The following is a 21,910-nucleotide window of genomic DNA, read 5'->3' on the forward strand; positions in this document are numbered from 1 at the left end:
AGATCGGGTGGCAACTAGTACTTCTCTCCTACGCACTTTATCTGGGTCTTGTGAAGAACAGAAAAACAAGAGCTGGACCTTGGACTCTGAGACTGCATAGCCAAAGTACTCAGTTTAGAGAGTTAAGAAGTTTCAGGTATTCAGGGAAACTCGAGTGTTTCAGTCCATTCAATCAAATTATTTGCAAGAGCCTGAACATCCAAACTTCCAGAGCCACTTAAAATAGACCCCATATTGGGAAATCAAGAAAATGTAAGACAAAAATCAAAGGGTCAAGATTGTATAAAAGATAAACTCACAAATCCCAGGAAAGAACCCTACCAATGTCCTTCAAAGGTAGAGAAGAGTCTCAAATTATTTTCCTGAAATTGAAGAACTTGGAAAATGAGCTGGGGCCAGGTCTGGAACATTCAGCATTTGTTGCCTTAGGGTGGGCATGCTCCCCTCCTAGGGGGAGGTGTGAGGGCCAAACTTTCCTGGAAGTGAGCTGCAGAGAGAAGATGAGATGGGGGTCCCTTTCCTCACAATCAGAAGGAAGTATCAGAGGAAAACACGCGTTCCCAGGATCACATTCAAGTGGAGATGAGCGGGCTGGAGGGAACTAACACCAGCTGGACACAATTTTCTATATAGAAATCAGGTGAGGTCATCCAACAAGTATCAGTCGGGGGAAGGGCAAAAGCAGAATGGAAAACAGGAGAGGACGGGTTGTTTTTGAAGTTTTGAGCCTTAAATGTATTGCACGGGGTGGCCAGGATTAGGTGATTGGTGATTTGTTTTGTTTTTAAACAGAAGTGATGGACCTGCAAAGGAGAAAATTCAGGGCATTTGTGCATTGTCATTGATTTAAGCATTATTATTTAATTCCTCTTTTAAAACTTGCTGCTAGATCTAGTCAAAAGCTATGAACTTAATATAGTTTCTTCACGCATATAGAAAAGCGCACATATTTTAAGAATAGGACACAATGGACTTTCACAAAATTAACCCTCGTGTGCACACAGACTGAGAACTCAAATATTAGCAGCACCCACGGCTTCATCCTGACCCGTTCCTGTCACGACTGCCTCCCCTAAGGGTAAACAGTATCCTGATTTCATACAGCTTACATCAGTTTTCCCTAAAATGAAATGAACTTTAAAGTCAGTACCTTCCTGCTCTGCAAACCCATGGTTTAAGTCATTCAATGGCTTCTCAAAAATTGTTTTGTGTGTGGGCAGAGTTTGTCAGGTTCTGTACTAGCTAGGGGTGTGTGTGTGTACAGAAGCAGGCAAGGTAAACTTCGTCTTCCAGAAGCTTGATCAAAGTGAGCTGGCAGAGCACGAGGAGGCTGGGTGTGGAGTGTGTGCGTCGGCACCCTGAAAGTCCTCCATCACTTCACCTGCACTGGCTCTCCTTCCCCAGTGGGAGTGGGTAGGAAAGGGTCAGGAGTCAGGCAAAGCCACAAGGATAGGACAGTGCCAGTGGGTCTAACACAGGTTTACTAAGCCAAATTTTCCAGCTCAGGGTCTGGTAGGGAGGAGAAATAAAGTGAAATAAAGATCACATTAAGGCACAAAGTAATCCAGTCTCCAAATACATACCATGTAATACCAAATGAATAGTCTTGCATTTCTCTGGTCAGGGAAAAGCACTTGAAGGAGTCAGAGGCAGGGACTCACTAGACTCCAGCCACTTCTCTAGACTCTTGCTTTTCCTAAGACCACATGGGACACTTTACGGAAACCTGCCCATGTGTTTCAAATGTGAGCTTCTATAGAATAAAAACCTTCATCTCTACTGACTTGGCTCCCAGCACAAGGCCAGACACTTTTAGGCGCTTAATAAATGTGTGTCAAATAAATGAACCAATGAATGAAACCTAGTGTGCTTTAGAGCAAGGAATAATCAAGTGCACCCAGGTCCTGGTTCTCTCTAGGTCAATGTGCGGGCTTCTGTAGCCACAGCCTGTGAGGCAGGTCAATCACATTTTGTTGCGTAACATTTCATCTTTCTGAGCTCTGTCTCCTCATCCCTGACTTGGTCACGCATATCTCAAAGAGTGGCCATGAGAGTGCACCATGGACCTGGCATGTTCTGTGCACACTGTGAATTCTTTCCCCTCGCACGTCCAGGGGCCTCCTATGGCCTGGGCTGTGGAAGGTGGCTGCAGGCCACTAGTTCTGTGCTTCATGGGTTGGGGCATATTCTATTCCTTGGAAAAAATCTGGCAAAATCAGGCTCAGAATTTTATATTCACCAGGGACAGAGTGATGATGATATCAGCCTCTGAAGTTTACCAGCAGAGATGCTAACCCAGAAGAGAGAAAATGCCATCCCCATGGCCAAGGGAAAGACATATCTGGTACTCAGCTGTTTTCCATCCAGTCAGTTTATTGAACTCAGGAGCTCTTGGCTGTGCATGTTCACTATTCACGTAACGAAGGTATGTTAAGTAGAAAAGCTGCATCCTGGGTTTCTGTGAGACTGATAGGGACTTGTCACATACAACCTTGCTACTAACTGTGGTCCCGGGCCGGCAGCACTGTCATCACCTTGGAGTTTGGTAGAAATGCAGAGGCTTAGGCCTTGGGCCCTTGTGCAGACCCAGGGAATCACAACCTGCATTCTAACCAGTGCCCGAGGGAATCCACGTGCACATTAAAGATTGTAAAGCACTGCTTTAGAGAGCGATGGAATCACCCCAGACAGTGTGCATTTTAAAGCTCCACTGTATCACTTTCAGGTCCCTCGCTGCCCCCTATAGACCATAATCCTAACAGCAATAGACTAACTAAAATGCAAATCAACCCAGGGATAGACACAGTCTAAACTTTCCTTGTATGATTAGAGGCACACATAGCACAAGGGGGAGATTCTTGAAATACCAGATGCTAAGTACATTGCTGCTACCTTTGCAAATGCAGCAGCATCTTACACTAAAAGAGAACCACAGTTTCTTTTCATAAGGACAGTTGAAAAGAGAAATACAAAGTCAATCTGGGGATTTATTTATTTTTTTCTATGACTCATAGAAAAATGGGTGGAAAAAGCACACTTTTTAGTAGCCCAGCAAGCATTTTGGCCTTAAAATTAAATGTGTCATTCTTTCTGGATTTTCTTAGAATAATTTAGTAAAATACAATTCCATATCTATTGCCTCTGAGTCTTGATGATTGGTGTCTTCAATGAATTCATTTAGCGTATTTTATAAAAAGAATTTGACATTTTTTCTCAAAGGGAAATGGGGACAATGGGCACAGTTAAAGCATTAGTCCCAGTTGGTGCCTGGAGTAGACAGGTAGAGGAGTTTAGCAAGCTTGGACTGTTGGGATCTAGGGCAACAATCTCCCATGGCCAATGAAGGCTACAGATTTCTATGCAACCCTGACCAGTGACCTGAGAAGGATCAAGCCATAGGTAATAATGCTACTAATTAAATGTCTCGTGCATTTAACAGAACTTCCTTGGGTCCTACACCACCTGTGAGGACACTGTTATCAATCTCATAGTGCTCTTAAGGGGCCAGGACTCCCACAAGATCAGGGACAAGGCCACATTAGATGGGAACTTCCTGTTTTTCGTGACGGCTGCTGTGGACACCTAGCCAGATGTTCCCATGAGAAGACCCTATTTCCTGTGTTCCCTCCCCTGCTGACCATCACGGCAGGATTCCCAGCTGTTAGTGCAACCTCTGGCTGCAGAGCAAACACACCGTTCCATGGAGGTCAGTACTAGCAGGACCACTGCTCACATCCCCCTGAATGCACAACATGACAATGACCTCTCACATTTTCTTGGCCCTTCAATACCACCTACTTTTACCACTACTCTTCTTTAATCATCACTCTCAACTTCATGTTAAATCTGATACATTACTTTAGGTGCTCATCTGCTCTATTCGTGGTTAGTTACTTATTCATTAACTGAATATTTATGTTTATTGAGCAGCTCTAGGACTCCAGCTATTCTCTGGTATTGGGAGGCTGCAGTAAACAAAGCAGATTAATTCCCTTGCCCTTCTAAAACTGCGTTGTCCAACACAGTAGCACTAGCCACGTGTAGCTATTTAAATTTTAATTAATTAAAATTAAATTAAAAATGGAAAGCCTCCATTATCAACTTTTCAGTGATTGATAGCCACAGTTGGGTAGTGGTTGCCAGTATTGGACAGCAAAGATAGAGAACATTTCCATTATCATAGAAAGTTCTATTGGGCAGTGCTGCTTAACAGTGCTTTCACTCACTCTGGTAGTGGGACATAAATGACAACCTAAAATATATATATATGTATGTGTATATATGTACATATATATACTAAAACATCAGGTAGATAAAGTGCTACGGAAGGGAATAAAGTGAGTAGAAGGAATAGATAGAAAATGATGGCATTGTGTGCTTTTTGTTGTTTTTGTTGATTTTTAGAGACAGAGTCTCTCTCCATTGCCCAGGCTGGAGTGCAATAATAGCTCACTGCTGCCTTGAACTCCTGGGCTCAAGTGATCCTCTTGCCTTGGCCTCCCAAAGTGCTGGGATTACAGGTGTGAGCCACCTCACTATACCAGGGGCTGCTGTTGTAACAATTGACTCTAGTGGTCACTTCCTTTTTCTCGGAATTCTTCCTCTGGTAGCTTGACACCATTCTCTATGTGTTCTTCTACCTATCTGGCTAATGCCACAGGGATGGGACAGCCCTTCTTGAGATTCTTCCAGTAAGAACTGAAAATTTCTGTGGCAACGTTTTTGCACACCACACCATTAAAATGAGCTGTTGTGTCAAGACTCAAGATGCTAGTGTGCTTTTTTTAAAGGTAGAAGTAAATGACATGAAATTAACCACTATAGACTCATGGTTCAGAAAGGCTTACCTCTGTCGCTTCTCAGCAACACCACAAGGTGGCAGCAGGGGTTTATGAAGGCCATCTGCGTCGCTCGGCTAATTCCTGATCCCCAACACAAACTTGATGCATCTCTATTAGAAGTGAAAAATAAATCCTCTGGGGTAAAATATGGAAATGTAAAACGGCACCTATGTAACTGACAAAGGCTAGTTGGAATTACAGCATGACCCAGAATTCTAATTGAATGTTTGTTTATAAATTCCAGAAAAGCAGAGTCAAGTATTGTAGATAACTGTGATATGCATTAATTCCCTTTTGCCTTTACTATTGAGATGCATAGCAGTTGTGCAGGGTGCCCTTTACCCCATCCTTTGTTTCTTTTTTTTTTTTTTTTTTTTTTGAGACAGCGTCTCGCTCTGTCACCCAGGCTGGAGTGCAGTGGTGCTATCTTGGCTCACTGCAACCTCTGCCCCGGGTTCAAGTGATTCTCGTGCCTCAGCCTCCCAAGAAGCTAGGATTACAGGCAAGTGCCACTACACCCAACTACTTTTTTTTTTTTTTTTTTGAGACAGAGTCTCGCTCTGTCACCCAGGCTGGAGTGCAGTGGCGCCATCTCGGCTCACTGCAAGCTCCGCCTCCCAGGTTCACGCCATTCTCCTGCCTCAGCCTCCCAAATAGCTGGGACGATAGGCGCCCGCCACCACGCCCCGCTAATTTTTGTATTTTTTAGTAGAGATAGGGTTTCACCTTGTTAGCCAGGATGATCTCAATCTCCTGACCTCGTGATCTGCCCTCCTCGGCCTCCCAAAGCGCTGGGATTACAGGCCTGAGCCACCACACCCGCCCTCACCCAATCAATTGTATTTTTGAGTAGGGACAGGGATTCGCTATTTGGCCAGGGTGGTCTCGAACTCCTGGCCCCAAGTGATTGGCCTGCCTCGGCCTCCCAAAGTGCTGGGACTACAGGCGTGAGCCTCTACACCCGGCCCCATCCTCATTTTTAAACAAATAAAAATACTTCAGATTTTTCCTCTACATTTTAAAATGAAAAGTCTTTCTGGCCTTTTCTTAACAGTCAATTGATTTTCCCTCAGCTTCATGTAAAACAATAAGCAAAGAAAATCTATACATTTGCTCCCAGTTGTGATCTTGTGAGTTCAAGGCAAATTGCCATGTTCAACATCTGGGATTCATCATGTCTGCTGTTACCTCATCGGTGGGCACACATCTTTCCCAGATGTGGGGGGGAAAAAAAAACCCACTTACGAAGTTACAAGGAAAGCAAAAACGGTATCTGTGCTTTCAGCTTTCTGCTGCAGCCAGGTATGTAAGGGAATTCAACTGAGAGAAATAATGCTTCTAGATCTGGTTTATCTAAATACTTGGCACACTGCACAACTGTTATGCAGTTAGTGGGCCAAAGCCCCACCCTTTCATGCACAAGTAAGCCAGGAGGCCTCCTGAGAAGAAAGTTCGGGTGAGAGATTTTTTTCTTTTTTTTTTCCAGGAAAAAAAAGAGGGAGAGAAAGCTAGAAGTAGAGAGGTCAAGGTTAGCCTAACATTTTAAGGTTAATAGAAGGCATCAGTTCATATTTGAACTTGGCTCTCCGAGGTCTGCCAGGCACTGCAATCTGGAGCTTGTGTTAGGCTACATGTTGATGAGTTGTTGTTGTTTTTTTTTTGTTTTTTGTGTTTTTTTTTTTTTTTTTTTTTTTGAGACAGGTCTTACTCCGTCGCCCAGGCAGGAATGCAGTGGTGCAATCTCAGCTCACTGCAACCTCCGCCTCCCAAGTTCGAGTGATTTTCCCACCTCAGCCTCTGAGTAGCTGGGACTACAGGCATGCACCACCACGCCCGACTAATTTTTTTGTATTTTGGGTAGAGATGGGGTTTCGCTGTGTCCGCCCAGGCTAGTCTCCAACTCCTGGCCTCAAGTGATCCACCCGCGTTGGCTTCCCGAAGTACACTGGGATTACAAGTGTGAGCCATTGCACTTGGCCAATGAGTTTTTTAATGACATTAAATTCAATTCAGGCAAATAGAAGACACAAATCCCATATCCATGTTTCTTTGCCTCCTTTCTTCTCCCCCTGCCTTTTTTTAAATTTTTTTTTACAAGATGCTTCTCTAATGACTGTGTATCATGGGAGCAATGAAAACTGCATTTTTTATATATATGTGTGTGTGTGTGTATATATATAGTATTTAGGATTGTTCAAATTCTTTGATGCACTGATTTTACATCTCAGAGTGGAGTCCATTCTGAAGAAAGTCCATTCCTAAATATAGAAAGAAAACTTTAATATGGAAAAAGATGTTTAATGTGGCATTATTTAAATCATGAAAAATATGGGGGGTGGGAACCTTTAACTGTGTATTAATGGAAAATAAACAATTATAATTTGATATATCTACATTGGTTTAAATGGTCATTAAAATGTTGTGTGTGAAGACCAGACAATATAGGAAATGCTCAGTTAACTAGGAGAACAAAGAAAATATAGTATGCATAGTCATGACACTGTTATGCTTAAATTTTGCACAGGAAGAATCTCTACAAGCAAAATATACCAAAATATTAAGAGCGATTGCTTCAGATATGATTCCAAAGGTAGTTTTTCCATCCTTTTACTTTTTGATAATTTCCAAATTTTCTTTAAATGTTATTGTATAATAGAAAATATATACTTATGAAAATATTTTGAATTTAAAACAAGTTCACAAATCTTTTATTTCAAAACTTGTTTTTAAATTGTCTTCACTCCATCTTTGCCCTCATGTCTTAAAACCAACACTCTGCACCCTAGTCTCCTCCTGGTTCATTTGCTGTTTCAGACAAAAGGTACTGGGCCCATTCTGGTCTCTGCTCAAGGGTTCTCATATGGAGCAGGAGGCGGGCTGAGTAGAAGGAGGTGATGAGGTGGCCCTAGTGGATGTGCCCTGACCATGGCTCATTCTAGTCATGCTGTGGCTTCCATAAAGTGTTTAATTATTGATGCTGATAGAGAATATAAATTCAAATATATTTTAGGTAAGTGGTAATCACTCATTGAGTAAAGATTAGATGAACAATTTCCAAAAGCAAAGAGGAAGAAAAAGCAAAGAAAATCTGAATAATAGATAATAATCATAGAAGAAAGAACTATGGCTGGGCATGATGGCTTATGCCTATAATCTCAACATTTTGGGAGGCCAAGGCAGGAGAATCACTTGGGCCCAGGAGTTTGAGACCAGCCTGGGCAACATAGTGAGACCCCATTGTACAAAAAATTAAAAAGTTAGCTTAGTGTGGTAGCATGTGCCTGTAGTCCCAGCTACTTGGGAGGGAGAGGTGGGAGGATCACATGAGCCCAGGTTGCGGCTGCAGTGAGCCATGATTGTACCATTGCACTCCAGAGCCTGGGTAACAGAGCAAGATCCTGTCTCAAAACAACAACGACAACAACAAAACCCCCCCAAAAAAAACTGCCAAAAGGAACTATGTAGAAGAAAAATAATAACATACCACACAACGACAATATTTTCCTTTTTTTTTTTTTTTTTTTTTTTTTGAGACAGAGTCTCGCTCTGTCACCCAGGCTGGAGTGCAGTGGCCGGATCTCAGCTCACTGCAAGCTCCACCTCCCGGGTTTATGCCATTCTCCTGCCTCAGCCTCCCGAGTAGCTGGGACTACAGGCGCCCGCCACCTCGCCCAGCTAGTTTTTTGTATTTTTAGTACAGACGGAGTTTCACCGTGTTAGCCAGGATGGTCTCGATCTCCTGACCTCGTGATCCACCCGTCTTGGCCTCCCAAAGTGCTGGGATTACAGGCTTCAGCCACCGGGCCCGGCTGACAATATTTTTCTTTTTGTAATAAATATAAATGCTTAAATCTCTCTAGGAAAAGGCAAAGACATATTTTGGTCCAGAAACAAAATTAAATTTTATTCTGTTTATAAGAGCACGTGTCTACAACAAAACGAAAAGTAAAGCACCAATTAAGAGATAAGCACATATACACAAAAAGTAAGGATACAAATATGGGTATGCAGCAAAGTAAAACAGAAGGCAAAAAGCTGTAAGTAGGAGAAAATATGTTTTTTTTCTACAGATAAAAGAAAAAATCGACAAGGAAAATATGACAATAATAAATACCCATAAGTAGAATACCATAGCACTGAAATGTTTAGAGCAAAAGTCCCAAATATAACATGCAACAGACATAATCACAATTGTAGCAAGAGATTGTAGAGAAGAATATCATACCACTCTATCTTTGACAAATAAAGTAGAAAAATATTGAAACACAGAGCATTTGAACATGCTCAGACCTGATTTATGAGATATATGATGGGATATTTTGAACATTAATAAGCATGCTTCCCTCCCTTTCTAACTCCTACCCAGAATTCTTCTGCCCCCCGACCCTGCCCCCCAGATAGATATGAGTCACTCGCTACAGAATGCAAATACTCATCAGACTCAAAAGCTGGCCTAGGCATAAGACAGATGAATGTCAATGTGTACTAGCATAGCACTCTGTGGACCAGAAAAGAGAAAGGAGGTGAGTCAAAGGCCACAAGAAAAAGAGCATAGGCTGGGAGCAGTGGCTCACGCCAGTAATTCCAGCACTTCGGGAGGCTGAGGTGGGCTGATTGCCTCAGCTCAGGAAAACCTGGTCTCTACCAAAACACAAAAAAATTAGCCGGGCATGGTGGCGTGCGCCTGTAGTCTCAGCTACTTGGGAGGCTGAGACAGGAGAATAACCTGAACCCAGGAGGTGGAGGTTGCAGTGAGCCAAGTTTGCACCACCTCACTCCAGCCTGGGCAACAGAGCGAGACTCCATCTCCAAAAAAAAAAAAAAAAGAAAAAAGAAAAAGAGCATAAGAGAACACTCAAACCTCTGCCAGAATATGGGCCATCTGGCAGAGTGCCAGAGACAACCACAGTGTCCTTCTTGTCATTGACTTGTGAAGATCACCAAATGCCCAAAATTCCTTCAGTTCATAGGGATGTGTGTCTGTGCCTCAGGACACTTCCCAGTCCCCATCAGTTTTATTCCATATGTAGACAAATCTGTCAAACAGTCTAGGATACTTGTATACACTTGTACACCCCTTCCGTAAACAGAGGAGCTGTGGGCCCTTGGTGATTGAAGGGTGATGGTGATGTGAAGGGGAAAGCCTTGAGCTGGCCAAGGGGGCTCTAGCTAGCATGACTTGGAAATCTTCCTCTGAGCTAGAAGCTGTGTAGAATACACACTCCTGTTACAGATGAACTAAACATCTGTATGTTTGAAATGGAAAATGAACAGTATTTCCAACCCCTATGATATGTGTTTACAATGAAACAACAGGCTATGTTTAAAAAAAAACCTTTTCAAGATATGTTATTTAACAATAGTATCACAAGTCTAGAATTTAACATAGAATAAAATTTAAAAAATCAAACCTCCTAGAAAAGGTTTTTTGGTTTGTTTGTTTGTTTGTTTGTTTTTAGACAGAGTCTCAGTCTGTCACCCAGGCTAGAGTGCAGTGGCATGATCTCGGCTCACTGCAACCTCCACCTCCTGGGTTCAAGCGATTCTCCTGCCTCAGCCTCCCGAGTAGCTGGGACTACAGGCGTGCACCACCATGCCCAGCTAATTTTTGTGTTTTTTTTTTTTTTGAGACCGAGTCTCACTCTGTTGCCCAGGCTGGAGTGCAGGGGTGCGATCTCCGCTCACTGCAAGCTCCGCCTCCCAGGTTCATGCCCTTCTCCTGCCTCAGCCGCCTGAGTAGCTGGGACTACCGGTGCCTGCCACCATGCCTGGCTAATTTTTTGTGTTTTTAGTAGAGACAGAGTTTCACTATGTTAGCCAGGATGGTCTCGATCTCCTGACCTCATGATCCGCCTACCTCGGCCTCCCAAAGAGCTGGAAATTGCAGGCGTGAGCCACCATGCCCGGCCTAGAAAAGCTTTTTAAAAAATTGTCCTGAATAACATTTGGATCAAAGAGGAACTCAAAACTATAATGGCTACAGGCGTGTAATTAGAAAATAGGAGATCCATATTATTCATGAAAACAAGGTATGAAACCAAAGCCATACTCAGGAGGAAAATTTATAGTTTTGAAAAAATAAATAAAAGACATAGGAGATTAAGGATACCCAAATATACTTTAATGGGCATTTGTTGTTGCTCACATATAATATTTTTATATATATTATCTAATATCTATGTTCTCTAACATATGATATATATTAAAGAATGTATATATTATATATACATAAAATTTGGCTGCCTAACCTCTGAAGCTTCTTCCTATAGTACGGAAATCTGCCATGGAGTGAATCCACCAATCAGATGCTGCCCCTGCTACTTTGCAGCTGGAGTCACTGCCTGAAAGGGCAGCCTTCATATTCTGGTAGCCATGGCCAGTGTTCAGTGACAGAGCCAGCGCATCCCAATAAAGCTGTTCCTGGACACCCTGTGGATCTCAGTGCTCAGATTCCTACTTGCTGCTCATCCCCTCCACCTTGTTCTGTACACCCCTCCTGTGAATCTCTGGGCTGCCTGACATCCTTCTCCAATACATTATTTTCCAGCATACGTTAGCTAGAGTCAGTTTCTATTGTTAAAACCTTCAAACTCTCACTAGTCTTCTGAACAACACTGAAGGAAGGAATGTGTAAGAATAATGAAAGAAAAATCAATGAGAGAGAAAATTCTATAGCAATGATTGAGTACATTCAAAAATATTTTGAAAGACCAATAAAATCAGCAAACCTCCAATGAATCTATTCACTGCAAAAATTAAGACAAACCACAAAAACTTTTACAAAGAAGAAAATGTATATGAAAGATTCTGAAGTTTAAAAAGTATGATCTGCAACTCTATACTTGATTAATGAAGAAGATAAATTACCAAAATTAACTGAAGTGGGAAACTTGAATGTACTAACGACTGTGGAGGAAATGCCAATAAGCTATTTAAAAAAAGCACCCCCCCTCCCAAAGGGCACAGAGCCAGATTGGTCTAGGGGGAGGCACCATAAAACCGGTGCTATTTAAACCCCTCTGGAGCATGCAGAAAGAAGAAGCTGAGCAGCCCTGAATAGCCCAGGACAAGAGAGACCCGCCAGTCCTGGACTCCAGCTGCAGCTGGCTTTCTGCCTTACATAGTGGTTGGCCTGCAGTGCAGCCTACTGTTGAGAGGCATTTGGACTGTTGTGTGGACAGGTCATCTTGCTCTGCCATTCTGACCCAGCTGTCATCACCCTCACACTTTTTAGTTATCTATCAGTGGCTGGTGTCAGGCAGGTAAGCCCACAGCACTCACCCAAGTCATGCTCATTAACCCTCTGACTGGCTGTCCTTATCCCAGGGCCTCCACTAAGTTCAAGCATTTTTTTCCCAGTATCAGAGGAGGAACACTGTTTATTCCAGTCTACATGCTCCAAATGGAAGTGAGGAAACCAAGGCCCAGAGAGGTGTGTACTCACTTGCCCAGTTGTCATTAGGATGAAGTCAGGGTTAGGACTAGCTGGGCACTGGGAGCTAACGGCTAGGGTAGGAACTGCATGACTTTTGTCTGGAGAAATGTTATGGCAGGTGGACACCAGGGCACAGGCATATACCCGAAGTGTCCAGGGCAGACAGGACTGCTGGTCACCCCAGATGGGACCTGGTAAGGGCCCAAAAAGAGACTGAAGGTGGGAAATGTTTTTGTTTTTCAGTGTGAAGCGTTGTCAAATGTATGTTCTAGGTCTTGGGAATCCTCGGGACCTTTGGAAGCCAGATTCAGCGAAGATGCTGTACCTACTGGGGACAGCTCTGACAAGAGGTCAACGCAATGCTCCAGGTCCCTGGCTGGGTTTGGCTGTCGAGTGCGCCGACCTCTGGACCCTGTGCAAATGGACTGTAACTGACACAGCTGGTAGGGGTTACTGAGGGAGCTGGGACCCTGGTCTGGTGGACTCCCCCGGATTTGCAATGAGCTGTTTACAGCACCTTGGAGATAGTTGCTTTTAGTGCAGTTGACAGTGGGCTCAGAGCACTAAGTGGGCTAGCACCGTATTTATTAGAAAATTACTCCGTAACTCTAGGGCTCCCAGAAGACCAAAATAATCTGAGCAGATTGCACCCAGAGCACCGCGCGGAGAGAGAAGAAAGCCTGTCACCCACAGACCGCTTCCTCCTCCCACAGGTCCCCCATCCAGTTGCATTTCTCCCTCCCTAGGCGCATTTCGGAGCCTTCCTTTCTTTTTTTTTTTTTTTTTCTTTCAAATAAATATATTTATTAGACTTTAATATGTAAGAAGATAATCAAGAAGTTTATGATTTACTTCTAAGGTTTTTTAAAAAATGCCTAGATATAGCTATAAAAGGTACACACACACACACAGAGTGAATTAAAGCAAATTGTGTTCCAAAATGTGGCTTCTTTTAGTACAAAATTATCTTCCACTTTACTTTCTTTTTTTTTTAAAATTTATTATTATTATACTTTAAGTTCTAGGGTACATGTGCATAACCTTTGTAGGGACATGGATGCAGCTGGAAACCATCATTCTTAGCAAACTATCACAAGAACAGAAAACCAAACACCGCATGTTCTCACTCATAGGTGGGAACTGAACAATGAGATCACTTGGACTCGGGAAGGGGAACATCACACACCGGGGCCTATCATGGGGAGGGGGGAGGGGGGAGGGATTGCATTGGGAGTTATACCTGATGTAAATGACGAGTTGATGGGTGCTGACGAGTTGATGGGTGCAGCACACCAACAAGGCACAAGTATACATATGTAACAAACCTGCACGTGGAGCCTTCCTTTCTTAAACATACACCTAGCGAAAATTCGCCGGAGGGAGGCGATGTTGCCTGTGAGCCAAAGCCGGTTTCGCACCAAGACCCAGAAGCAGAGAGAACTGATCTCTCTCCCGGTACCCATGACAATCTCAGAGCTAGATCTATACCGTCCCGCGCCCAGCAAGAAGCACTGTGCGGCTGTGCTCCCCCGACCCCCAAGACATCCATCCCCACGCCCAGCTTCCCAGGCCGGTCTTCTGCGCGGCTCCAGTCGCCCAGGTCTCAACGCAACAATGAAGCGTGGGCGGCCCCAACGGCTTCATTTGCATATCGCTGCGGCTTGGCCAATGGGCTGTGCAGGGGCTTTGGAACGCAGTGTTGCCATCGGCGTGCGCGCGTGTGTGCGAGTGTGACAGCGGCTGTGGCTGTGGCCGTGGCCGTGGGAGGCGGGCTCGGCGGAGCCCAGCCGCGCGGGGACCGGCCCGGGCTCCCGCTCCCCGAGCGTGTCGCGGCCGCGTGGCCCGGCCGAGCCTTGAGACCACCTCGCCCCGGCCGGTCGCAGTCGCGATGTCGGTGGCCGGGCTGAAGAAGCAGTTCCACAAAGCCAGCCAGGTAGGGAGGCGCAGAGGAGGGAAGGAGGGAGGGGGACGCGGAGGCTGCGGCCCCCCCGAGGCTCCCGGGCCTTTGGGACTCCTGTTCCCTGAAGGGCCTCTCTCGAGGCTCAATTTCTTCCCGCCTAGGAGGGCGCGAGGGTGGGGTGAGGGGCCGCCTGTTTCTCCTCGGCGTCTTGGCGCCTTCTCCTTCCCATTCCCTGGCCCCCGGCTTTGCCCTGGGCCGTTGTAAATCGGAGAGATTCTGCGTCGCGGAGGGCAGAGGTGGCGGCCGCGGGGACTCGGGCGGCGGAGACGGAGTGGGCGTGGGGAGGCCCCTACCCCGCGCAAGGGGAGGACGACCACAGGGAGTTCGATGCCTACAGGGCCTCCCCCTAGTCTCCAGCCGTTTGGTTGGGAGCGCCTCGTGGGGGGCCCATCCTCCACCGGCCACCGGCGTCTCCAGAGATGCTGTGTATTTGGCGCTTGGCTGGGTCCCGCTGAGCTCCCCGCGCGCGCCTCGAAATGGTCCCGGCTGGACTGTGCCCGGCTCCCTGGCTGGGGCTCTCCACCGCAGTCCTTCCCCTCCCCACCGTCTTCCCGGTGTGGGCCTGAGGCTGGGCATTAGGCTTCTGCTCTCAAAGAGCTGACAGCCTGCAGGGGAGACACGGAGACAGACACGTAAACAAACAGTGCTAGACACACCTCCACGCACAGAGGATGGCAAATAACACAGTGGGGGCGTCAGGGAGAGCTTCCCGGAGGAGGAGACATGTCATTTGAGAATTAAGTATGAGGAGGAATTATGGTTGAGGGTGTGGGAGGATAGGAGGAAAGCCGTTCTGAGCAGAGGAAACAGGAAAACAGGCGGGGAGACATGAAATTGATGTGTGTGTGTGTGTGTGTGTGTTATGAAATTGATGTGTGTGTGTGTGTGTTGATGACAAGCAAATTTGTTTTTCAACATCAACATTGCAGGCTCTTCCAGCTATGGCAGAGCTCATGTTGTAAAACCTGTTCCCCACCAGCACCGCTGGGTCTGTTGCTTCTCACCACCTCTCTCCCCAACCCCAGCCCCCATTTTGCTAGAGCCAGGGTAGACAGATTTCATTCAACGTCCACATTTGTGGTGAGGTCTCATCCTGCTTCTCCCACAAGTTGGCCCATAGAAAGCAACTGGAATTAGAAGATTCTCTTCCTCTAGCCCCAATTCCAGGTTGAAGGGCACTGCTGTCCCCTCACTCCCACTCTTTCCATATGGAAACTGGGTGATGCTGTTTATGGCTGTGGGCACTGGGTAGACAGTGCTGCTATTCAGGGTGTTAAGGGGCCCTGGAGGAGAGGCTATTCATGCGAGGGTGGAGATGATGGATTCACCGCTGAACCCAGGGACTTTGAGGGGTCTCTGGGACATTCAGATGTCACTGGCCTGGGTTGGGGTGCATATCCTGACCTGGAGCTCAGGGGGTGAGGCTGGTACTGGAGCTACAGATTTTTGGTGATTTCCAGCCTAAACGGAGATTTTAAAATGTGTGTGTAGACAAAAGTGAGAAAAGGCACAGTGAGTTAAAGACAGACTCTAGAGAGCACCCACATTTAGGGACAATGTTTAGCCCAATACTTGATGAGCAGTGACGACTCAATAAATATTTATTGAATAGATGAAATTTTGGGGTGGCACAACACAGGAAAGAAAAAACTGGTAGGTTACAGGAGAGAGAAGAACATCATGGAAGGGGGGCATTTAAAGGCAGGAGCAATCAACAAGTGCTTCTGTGAGCTAGGTATTGTGGAGTGCTCTCAGCTGGTACAGCCAGGAGGCCGAGTGCTGCTGTGGGCAGAGCAGTGCCAGAGTAATCGCTGGCTGTGCTTGTTACACTGGCTTCCTTAGCATTGGCAGGAAATAAGCCTACTCTTTCAAAAACTTTTCCTTTATTGGTTATGGACTTCATAGGAGCAAATCTGAAAGATAAGCAAATCTCAGAGATAATGTAAGCCCTTGGGTGATTTAAGTTGGTTTCTGACCAGTAACCAGAATGAATGATTGAAATCCTTGGAAGTTATTGGCATTGGAGAAATATTTTGCTAGTCATGGGTAGTTTGGTTTAACTATCTGTAATCAGTCCATTAAAAATGAAATGAGCAGAAGGTCTAATTTAGTCTTTTTTTTTTTTTATTTTTTGCAAGAGCTGAAATAATTTATGTCTTAACCTGAAAGGAGAGACATCACAGATTCTCTCTGGGCTTCCTAGCCATGTTTTGTGGTTAAAAGTACTCAGTAGATATGTTTTAATATGTTCTAGAAGTCTTTCTAAGAAATCTTGCAATGCAACAATTTGGTGGAGAAATCAGATCGGTTTAATATAATATGAGGGAGCGCAATAATAAAAAATGCCAGATGTTTTTCTCAGACATTTTAACAGCAGGTTTTAATTCATACAGAATTTTCCCCAGGCAGGGGAAGGGAGCCCCAGATGATGTCAATGGCTGAAATAATTTCCAGGGATCTAGGTCTGGCTCAGCCACTGACCAGCTCTGTAACCTTGGGAACATAACTTAACCCATGTGGACCTTGGTTTCTATCTGTATGATGACTCAGGGAATTTAGAAGCTATGTTTCTGTTATAAAATTGATTGTGGCAATGGTTTCACAACTCTGTGAATATGCTAAAAACCATTGGATTTTACACTTTAAGAGAATTGTATGGTATGTGAAATATATCTCAATAAAGTGATATGCGTATGTCTCTGTGTCTCTGGGTGTGTATGTATGTAGACATCTGAGTGCTGAAATTCTTAAGTAATGTAAGCATTTCAGAGTAAGACAAAGATGATAAAGTGGACCTTTTACAGATAAGGGATCCAGGACCATGGCAAACTGAGATTAGTTTTCTGAAAGATAGGCAAGGTAAAATTAACTATAACCTGGTTAACTGTTCCTTTTTTCCTGATACTTTCCCTATCTCTGGGGGAAAAAAACCCTGCTTTACAGAGAATGAACAACCGTAAACCCTGGGGATTATGCATCATTTTGGCAGCGCACGGAGACCAACAGGAAAGAGGAAGAAATATGCTAAAATGAGAAGAATATAAGTTGAGTTAACAAAAAAATTTAATTCTAAGTTTCAACATTTGAGACTAGAACCCAAATTTTTCAAGTGCATAGTTAAATATTTTTTCTCTTGACAAGATTTTTTTTTGACAGAGCTGTTTACTCTTCTGGTAGAGATGTAGCTTGAGCTGTTATAAATAAATACAAATAGCATAGCTATGGCATTGTGGTTTCTTGTTAAACGTGGTGCCTCACCAATAAAAATATAGCTTACAATAATTACATTTGTGTTTCCACTCACTGATTTGTATTTGTATGCTTATTTCGTAGTAATTTTTCTTGACAGCATTTATTGTTGAAGAAGGAAGTTCAGGGCACACCTGTGTGTGCTCTGACCTGGAAAGTACCAATAGCCATATTCTTTCCATTTCTGGACCTTCTTGTCTTCCAGCGTTCTTGTTCCGCATCCCATAAAAGCCTAGGGACCAGTTTCATCTCTTCTCCTCCTCTCCTTCTCTCCCAAGACTAACCATCTACTGATGACATTTGTGGGCTCCATGCTAAATTTACTTCTTTCTGCCTTTTAACTTCCGTCATGTGACTCAGCAACACATGCCAGAGATTAAAGGACAGTGCTTGTAGGGCAGAAAGAAGGGGAACTTTGAACACAGTGCTTTTTTGCAACTTTTCCCCCTTTCTCTTTTAATGCATTAGCCAGAAAAATGATAAGGGGTCATGAGGGGCCTGGACATATTCCCTGTAATCACTGACTGTACAGCTGGCCATTTAGGGGTAAATGCTTCAGGGAAGGATATTCTTTGTAAATCATGGGATTCCCTAGGGAGGCAATGAATGTCTCTTGTTTCACTATCTCATTAGAGAGAAAGATAAAAATGCACTTTGCAAAATCCATAATGATTTATTTTTTTCTCTTAGACGCATCAGAAAATATATTAAAGCTAAAACATTCTTGCTCCTTTTCACATAGATTGCTTGATAAATTAATTGATCTGTTTTTTTCTTTAAAGTCAGGGTGTGAAGATAGCTGTTTAAAAAGAATTTTTTTTTTTTTTTTTGAGACGGAGTCTCGCTCTGTCCCCCAGGCTGGAGTGCAGTGGCCGGATCTCAGCTCACTGCAAGCTCCGCCTCCCGGGTTTACGCCATTCTCCCGCGTCAGCCTCCCGAGTAGCTGGGACTACAGGCGCCCGCCACCTCGCCCGGCTAGTTTTTTGTATTTTTTAGTAGAGACGGGGTTTCACCGTGTTAGCCAGGGTGGTCTCGATCTCCTGACCCCGTGATCCGCCCGTCTCGGCCTCCCAAAGTGCTGGGATTACAGGCTTGAGCCACCGCGCCCGGCCTGATTTTGATTTTTTAAAATATCTTAAGGATATAATACAATCTAAGTATTTCTTACCACTGGGGACTTTTTGTTCTATAAAGTAAATGTAACTTACGGTATCACTTGGAATTTGATTAAAAAATGCATTTGAAAGCAGGGATTTTTTTTCCTATTGCTTTAGTTTAATTTTTCAGCTTTATTAACAAATTGAATGTAAATTAATTTCCCAAAGTTAAGTGTGTGTGGGGGTATGTCATGTGTATTTGGGGAAGCTATTATTGACATGCTTTACCCAGAAAATAAAACTGTCAGGAAACAAGTGACACAGTGTTCGGCTAAATGGTGAACATATTCTGGAGAATCTTTATCAGCAAAATGTGGATAGTTAGCTTTTGCTTTTCAGTAGAAACCTGGAAAAGTGTTGAGCTGGGGGGAGAGTCTGAGAGAAGTACTATTGACGAGATCAGGGAGGCATTGTTTCCAATTCTAACTATTCCATTTCTTTGAAATGCCTTCCTCATGGGAATTCCTTCCCAATTTCCAGGGTCATCCCACTGTTTTTACCACACACAGCACCAGCAGCTAGTGACCTTCCTGAGCCAGGTGTCGCCCCTTCTGACTTCCAAATCCAGTGGATAATGGGGTCTTTTCCCTGTCCCTGGCTACATCTTCCTCAAACAGTATTGCTACTAAGTACTTTACCTGTTCAAATCATCCGTCAGTGGTAGAGGCTGCTGCTTAGAGGCTGCTGCTATTTCAGGCTGGATGACTGAGTCCTCCCTAGTGAATCTGATATCCGAGTCACATCTCATCCTTGTCCACCTTTCTTCCTTGTGGGCTACAAATCAAAACTCTGGAGGGTCTTGTGAGCTCATATGTAGTGCTTCAGTGCTTCTCCAGTGCAACAGTGGAAGACACACCTGGCTAGTCACACCACTGTGTTTCCAATCCCATCTCCTCTCATTTTCTCAGGGACTTTGCTCTTGTTGCATCTCTTCTCTGCACTATTGTTTCTTCTCTCCTGGATGAATTTCACTGTAGGACAAAGAAGGGTGTATTCTCCAGAGGGATAGTACTAATAGGCTAGATGTATATATGAAAGGGAGTTTATTCAGGAGTATTGACTCACACAATCACAAGGTGAAGTCCCACGATAGGCCATCTGCAAGCTGAGGAGCAAGGAAGCCCGTCTGAGTCCCCAAACCTGAAAAGTAGGGGAGCCAACAGTGCAGCCTTCAGTCTGGGCCCAAGGCCCGAGAGCCCCTGGCAAACCACTGGTTTAAGTCCAAGAGTCCAAAAGCTTAAGAACTTGGAGTCCAATGTTTGAGGGCAGGAAGCATCCAGTATGGGAGAAAGATGAAGGCCAGAAGACTCAGCCAGTCTAGTCTTTCCACGTTCTTCTGCCTGGTTTATTCTAGCTACTCTATCAGCTGATTAGATGGTGTCCACCCAGATCGAGGGTGGGTCTGCCTCTCCCAGTCCACTGGCTCAAAAGTTAATCTCCTTTAGCAACACCCTTATAGACACACCCAGAAACAATACTTTGCATTCTTCAATCCAATCAAGTTGACACTCAACATTAGCTATCACACTAGGGTTTAAGAAAATGATGGCAGGTCAAACAAGTTGTGGAGGATTTATAAAAGATGGGTCTTGTAAAGGGAGTTTTGTGTATAATCAGGTTGGCTGGGATTGGAAGGGAATTTAAGAATTTAGCCTTGGTATCAGGGATAGACTGATGCAGGACCAGAGCAACAAGATTTTCTCAGAATGTTGATCTACTCCTTGTAAAAACTTGCAACAGGATTTGATTTTAATTCTGAAATCGATTTCTTTGTATTTTCAACCGTCTTCTGAACTACAGCTTTTTTCATGTTTTACGATTTCTGCCTAATTTCAAACTGAAAGTGCTGCCTTCTTCATTTAAAATGATAATTTCATTTCTTGAGATAGAGTTTTGCTCTTAAAGCTTTCCAGAGTCACATCTCAAGAGTTCGGCTTTTTGCCACATCTCACGACATACAATTTGCAGGTCATGCATTATTGCCTTCTGCTCTTCCTTCTCTCCTTGAAAAGGTACACCTTCTTGTTTAACTGGAGTGGTGACTCTCTCACTCACAAGTTTTTCATCAGTTCCTGTGGCTGTTTCCCCTCCACCCCTCCAGTTCTCACTCTGTTATTGTGGCCTCCCCTCCCCTCCCCTCCCCTCATTTCCCCTCCCCTCCCTTCCCTTCCCTTCTCTTCCCTTCCCTCCTTTCTCTCTCTTCTGTCCCTTCCTTCCCTCTGTTCCTTCCTCCCTCCCTTCCTTCCTTCCTTCCTACCTTCCTTCTTTCCTTCCTTGACTGGGTCTTGCTGTGTCGCCCAGGCTGGAGTGCAGTCGTGTGTTCATAGCTCACTGCAGCCTTGACCTCCTGGGCTTAAACGATCCTCTCACTTTAGTGTCCTAAGTAACTGGGACTAAAGATGGATGCCACCACGCCTGGCTTTGGCTTTTCTTGATGTGTCTAAATTGTTCCATATAACCAGGCAATTTCATGTGCCTTTAATTTTTCTAAAAGCCATGCATTCCACTGCTCAAGGTACTGGTTTTCCTTGTTTACATTATTCTTCTATAATATGATATATACTCATAACCTTGGACACATACTTTTCCAGTGTCTAATTGAATTCGAATACCGTTTCATCAGGTTTGAGTTCCAGTTTATCTAAATGGGATTCCCAAAGGAAGAAGTACTCATATCGCAGGAGGTTTTTCTTTGCCTTTTCAGTAAATGGCCTGGGAAACAGAGCTTTCATGTTTTATTAAGAGTTTACTGTGCTTTGTGCTGTCTTTATTAGTTTTTTGATTATTTAGAAAAACTGCATCATCTTTAATAAGTGATGTTCATCTTTAAAAAACTCTGTGTGGATGTGTTGATATGAATATTCTAAAAACTATGTAAACTGTATGAGAGTCTGATGGTCTTGGTATGATGCTGTGAATCATAATTCTGGTTGTTATCTTAAAATATTGTACCCAATAGAAGTAACTAAATTTCCTTGTTAATTGTTTGTTACAATGAATTCTCATCGAATTTTTAACCATGGCTATTCTAAATTTTTGTCATCCACAGTTTTAATTTTTCTCATAAAGTCATCTGCAGTCAGATTCATGGAAAAGACTAAGAAGTAGCCTTGAATATGTTACCGATAACTTAAAAATCAATGGATTAAGTACAAATTTCCAAAACTCTAATTAAAATAACTGACATATTCATGAAACTGCTAACCGAGATCAAACAGAGCAACAATGAATTACATGGGACTAAACTGATAATGGATTATGATTTTTA

General features: G+C 44.0%; 1 protein-coding gene across 4 annotated transcripts in view; it reads left to right on the forward strand.

Moving 5' to 3' along the window:
• SH3GL3 (SH3 domain containing GRB2 like 3, endophilin A3) overlaps positions 1-21,910 on the forward strand; it is a 447,963-nt gene that overhangs the window by 268,977 nt on the left and 157,076 nt on the right. For all 4 annotated transcript variants that reach the window (XM_050796192.1, XM_050796187.1, XM_050796191.1 and 1 more), the window contains one exon: positions 14,009-14,209. In XM_050796192.1, the coding sequence (XP_050652149.1) occupies positions 14,165-14,209 (45 nt within the window). In that variant the 5' untranslated portion in view covers positions 14,009-14,164. Of the gene's footprint in view, positions 1-14,008; positions 14,210-21,910 lie in introns of those variants that run through there.

The sequence above is a fragment of the Macaca thibetana genome, chromosome 7, assembly GCF_024542745.1.
Source record: "Macaca thibetana thibetana isolate TM-01 chromosome 7, ASM2454274v1, whole genome shotgun sequence".
NCBI classification, from domain to species: domain Eukaryota; kingdom Metazoa; phylum Chordata; class Mammalia; order Primates; family Cercopithecidae; genus Macaca; species Macaca thibetana.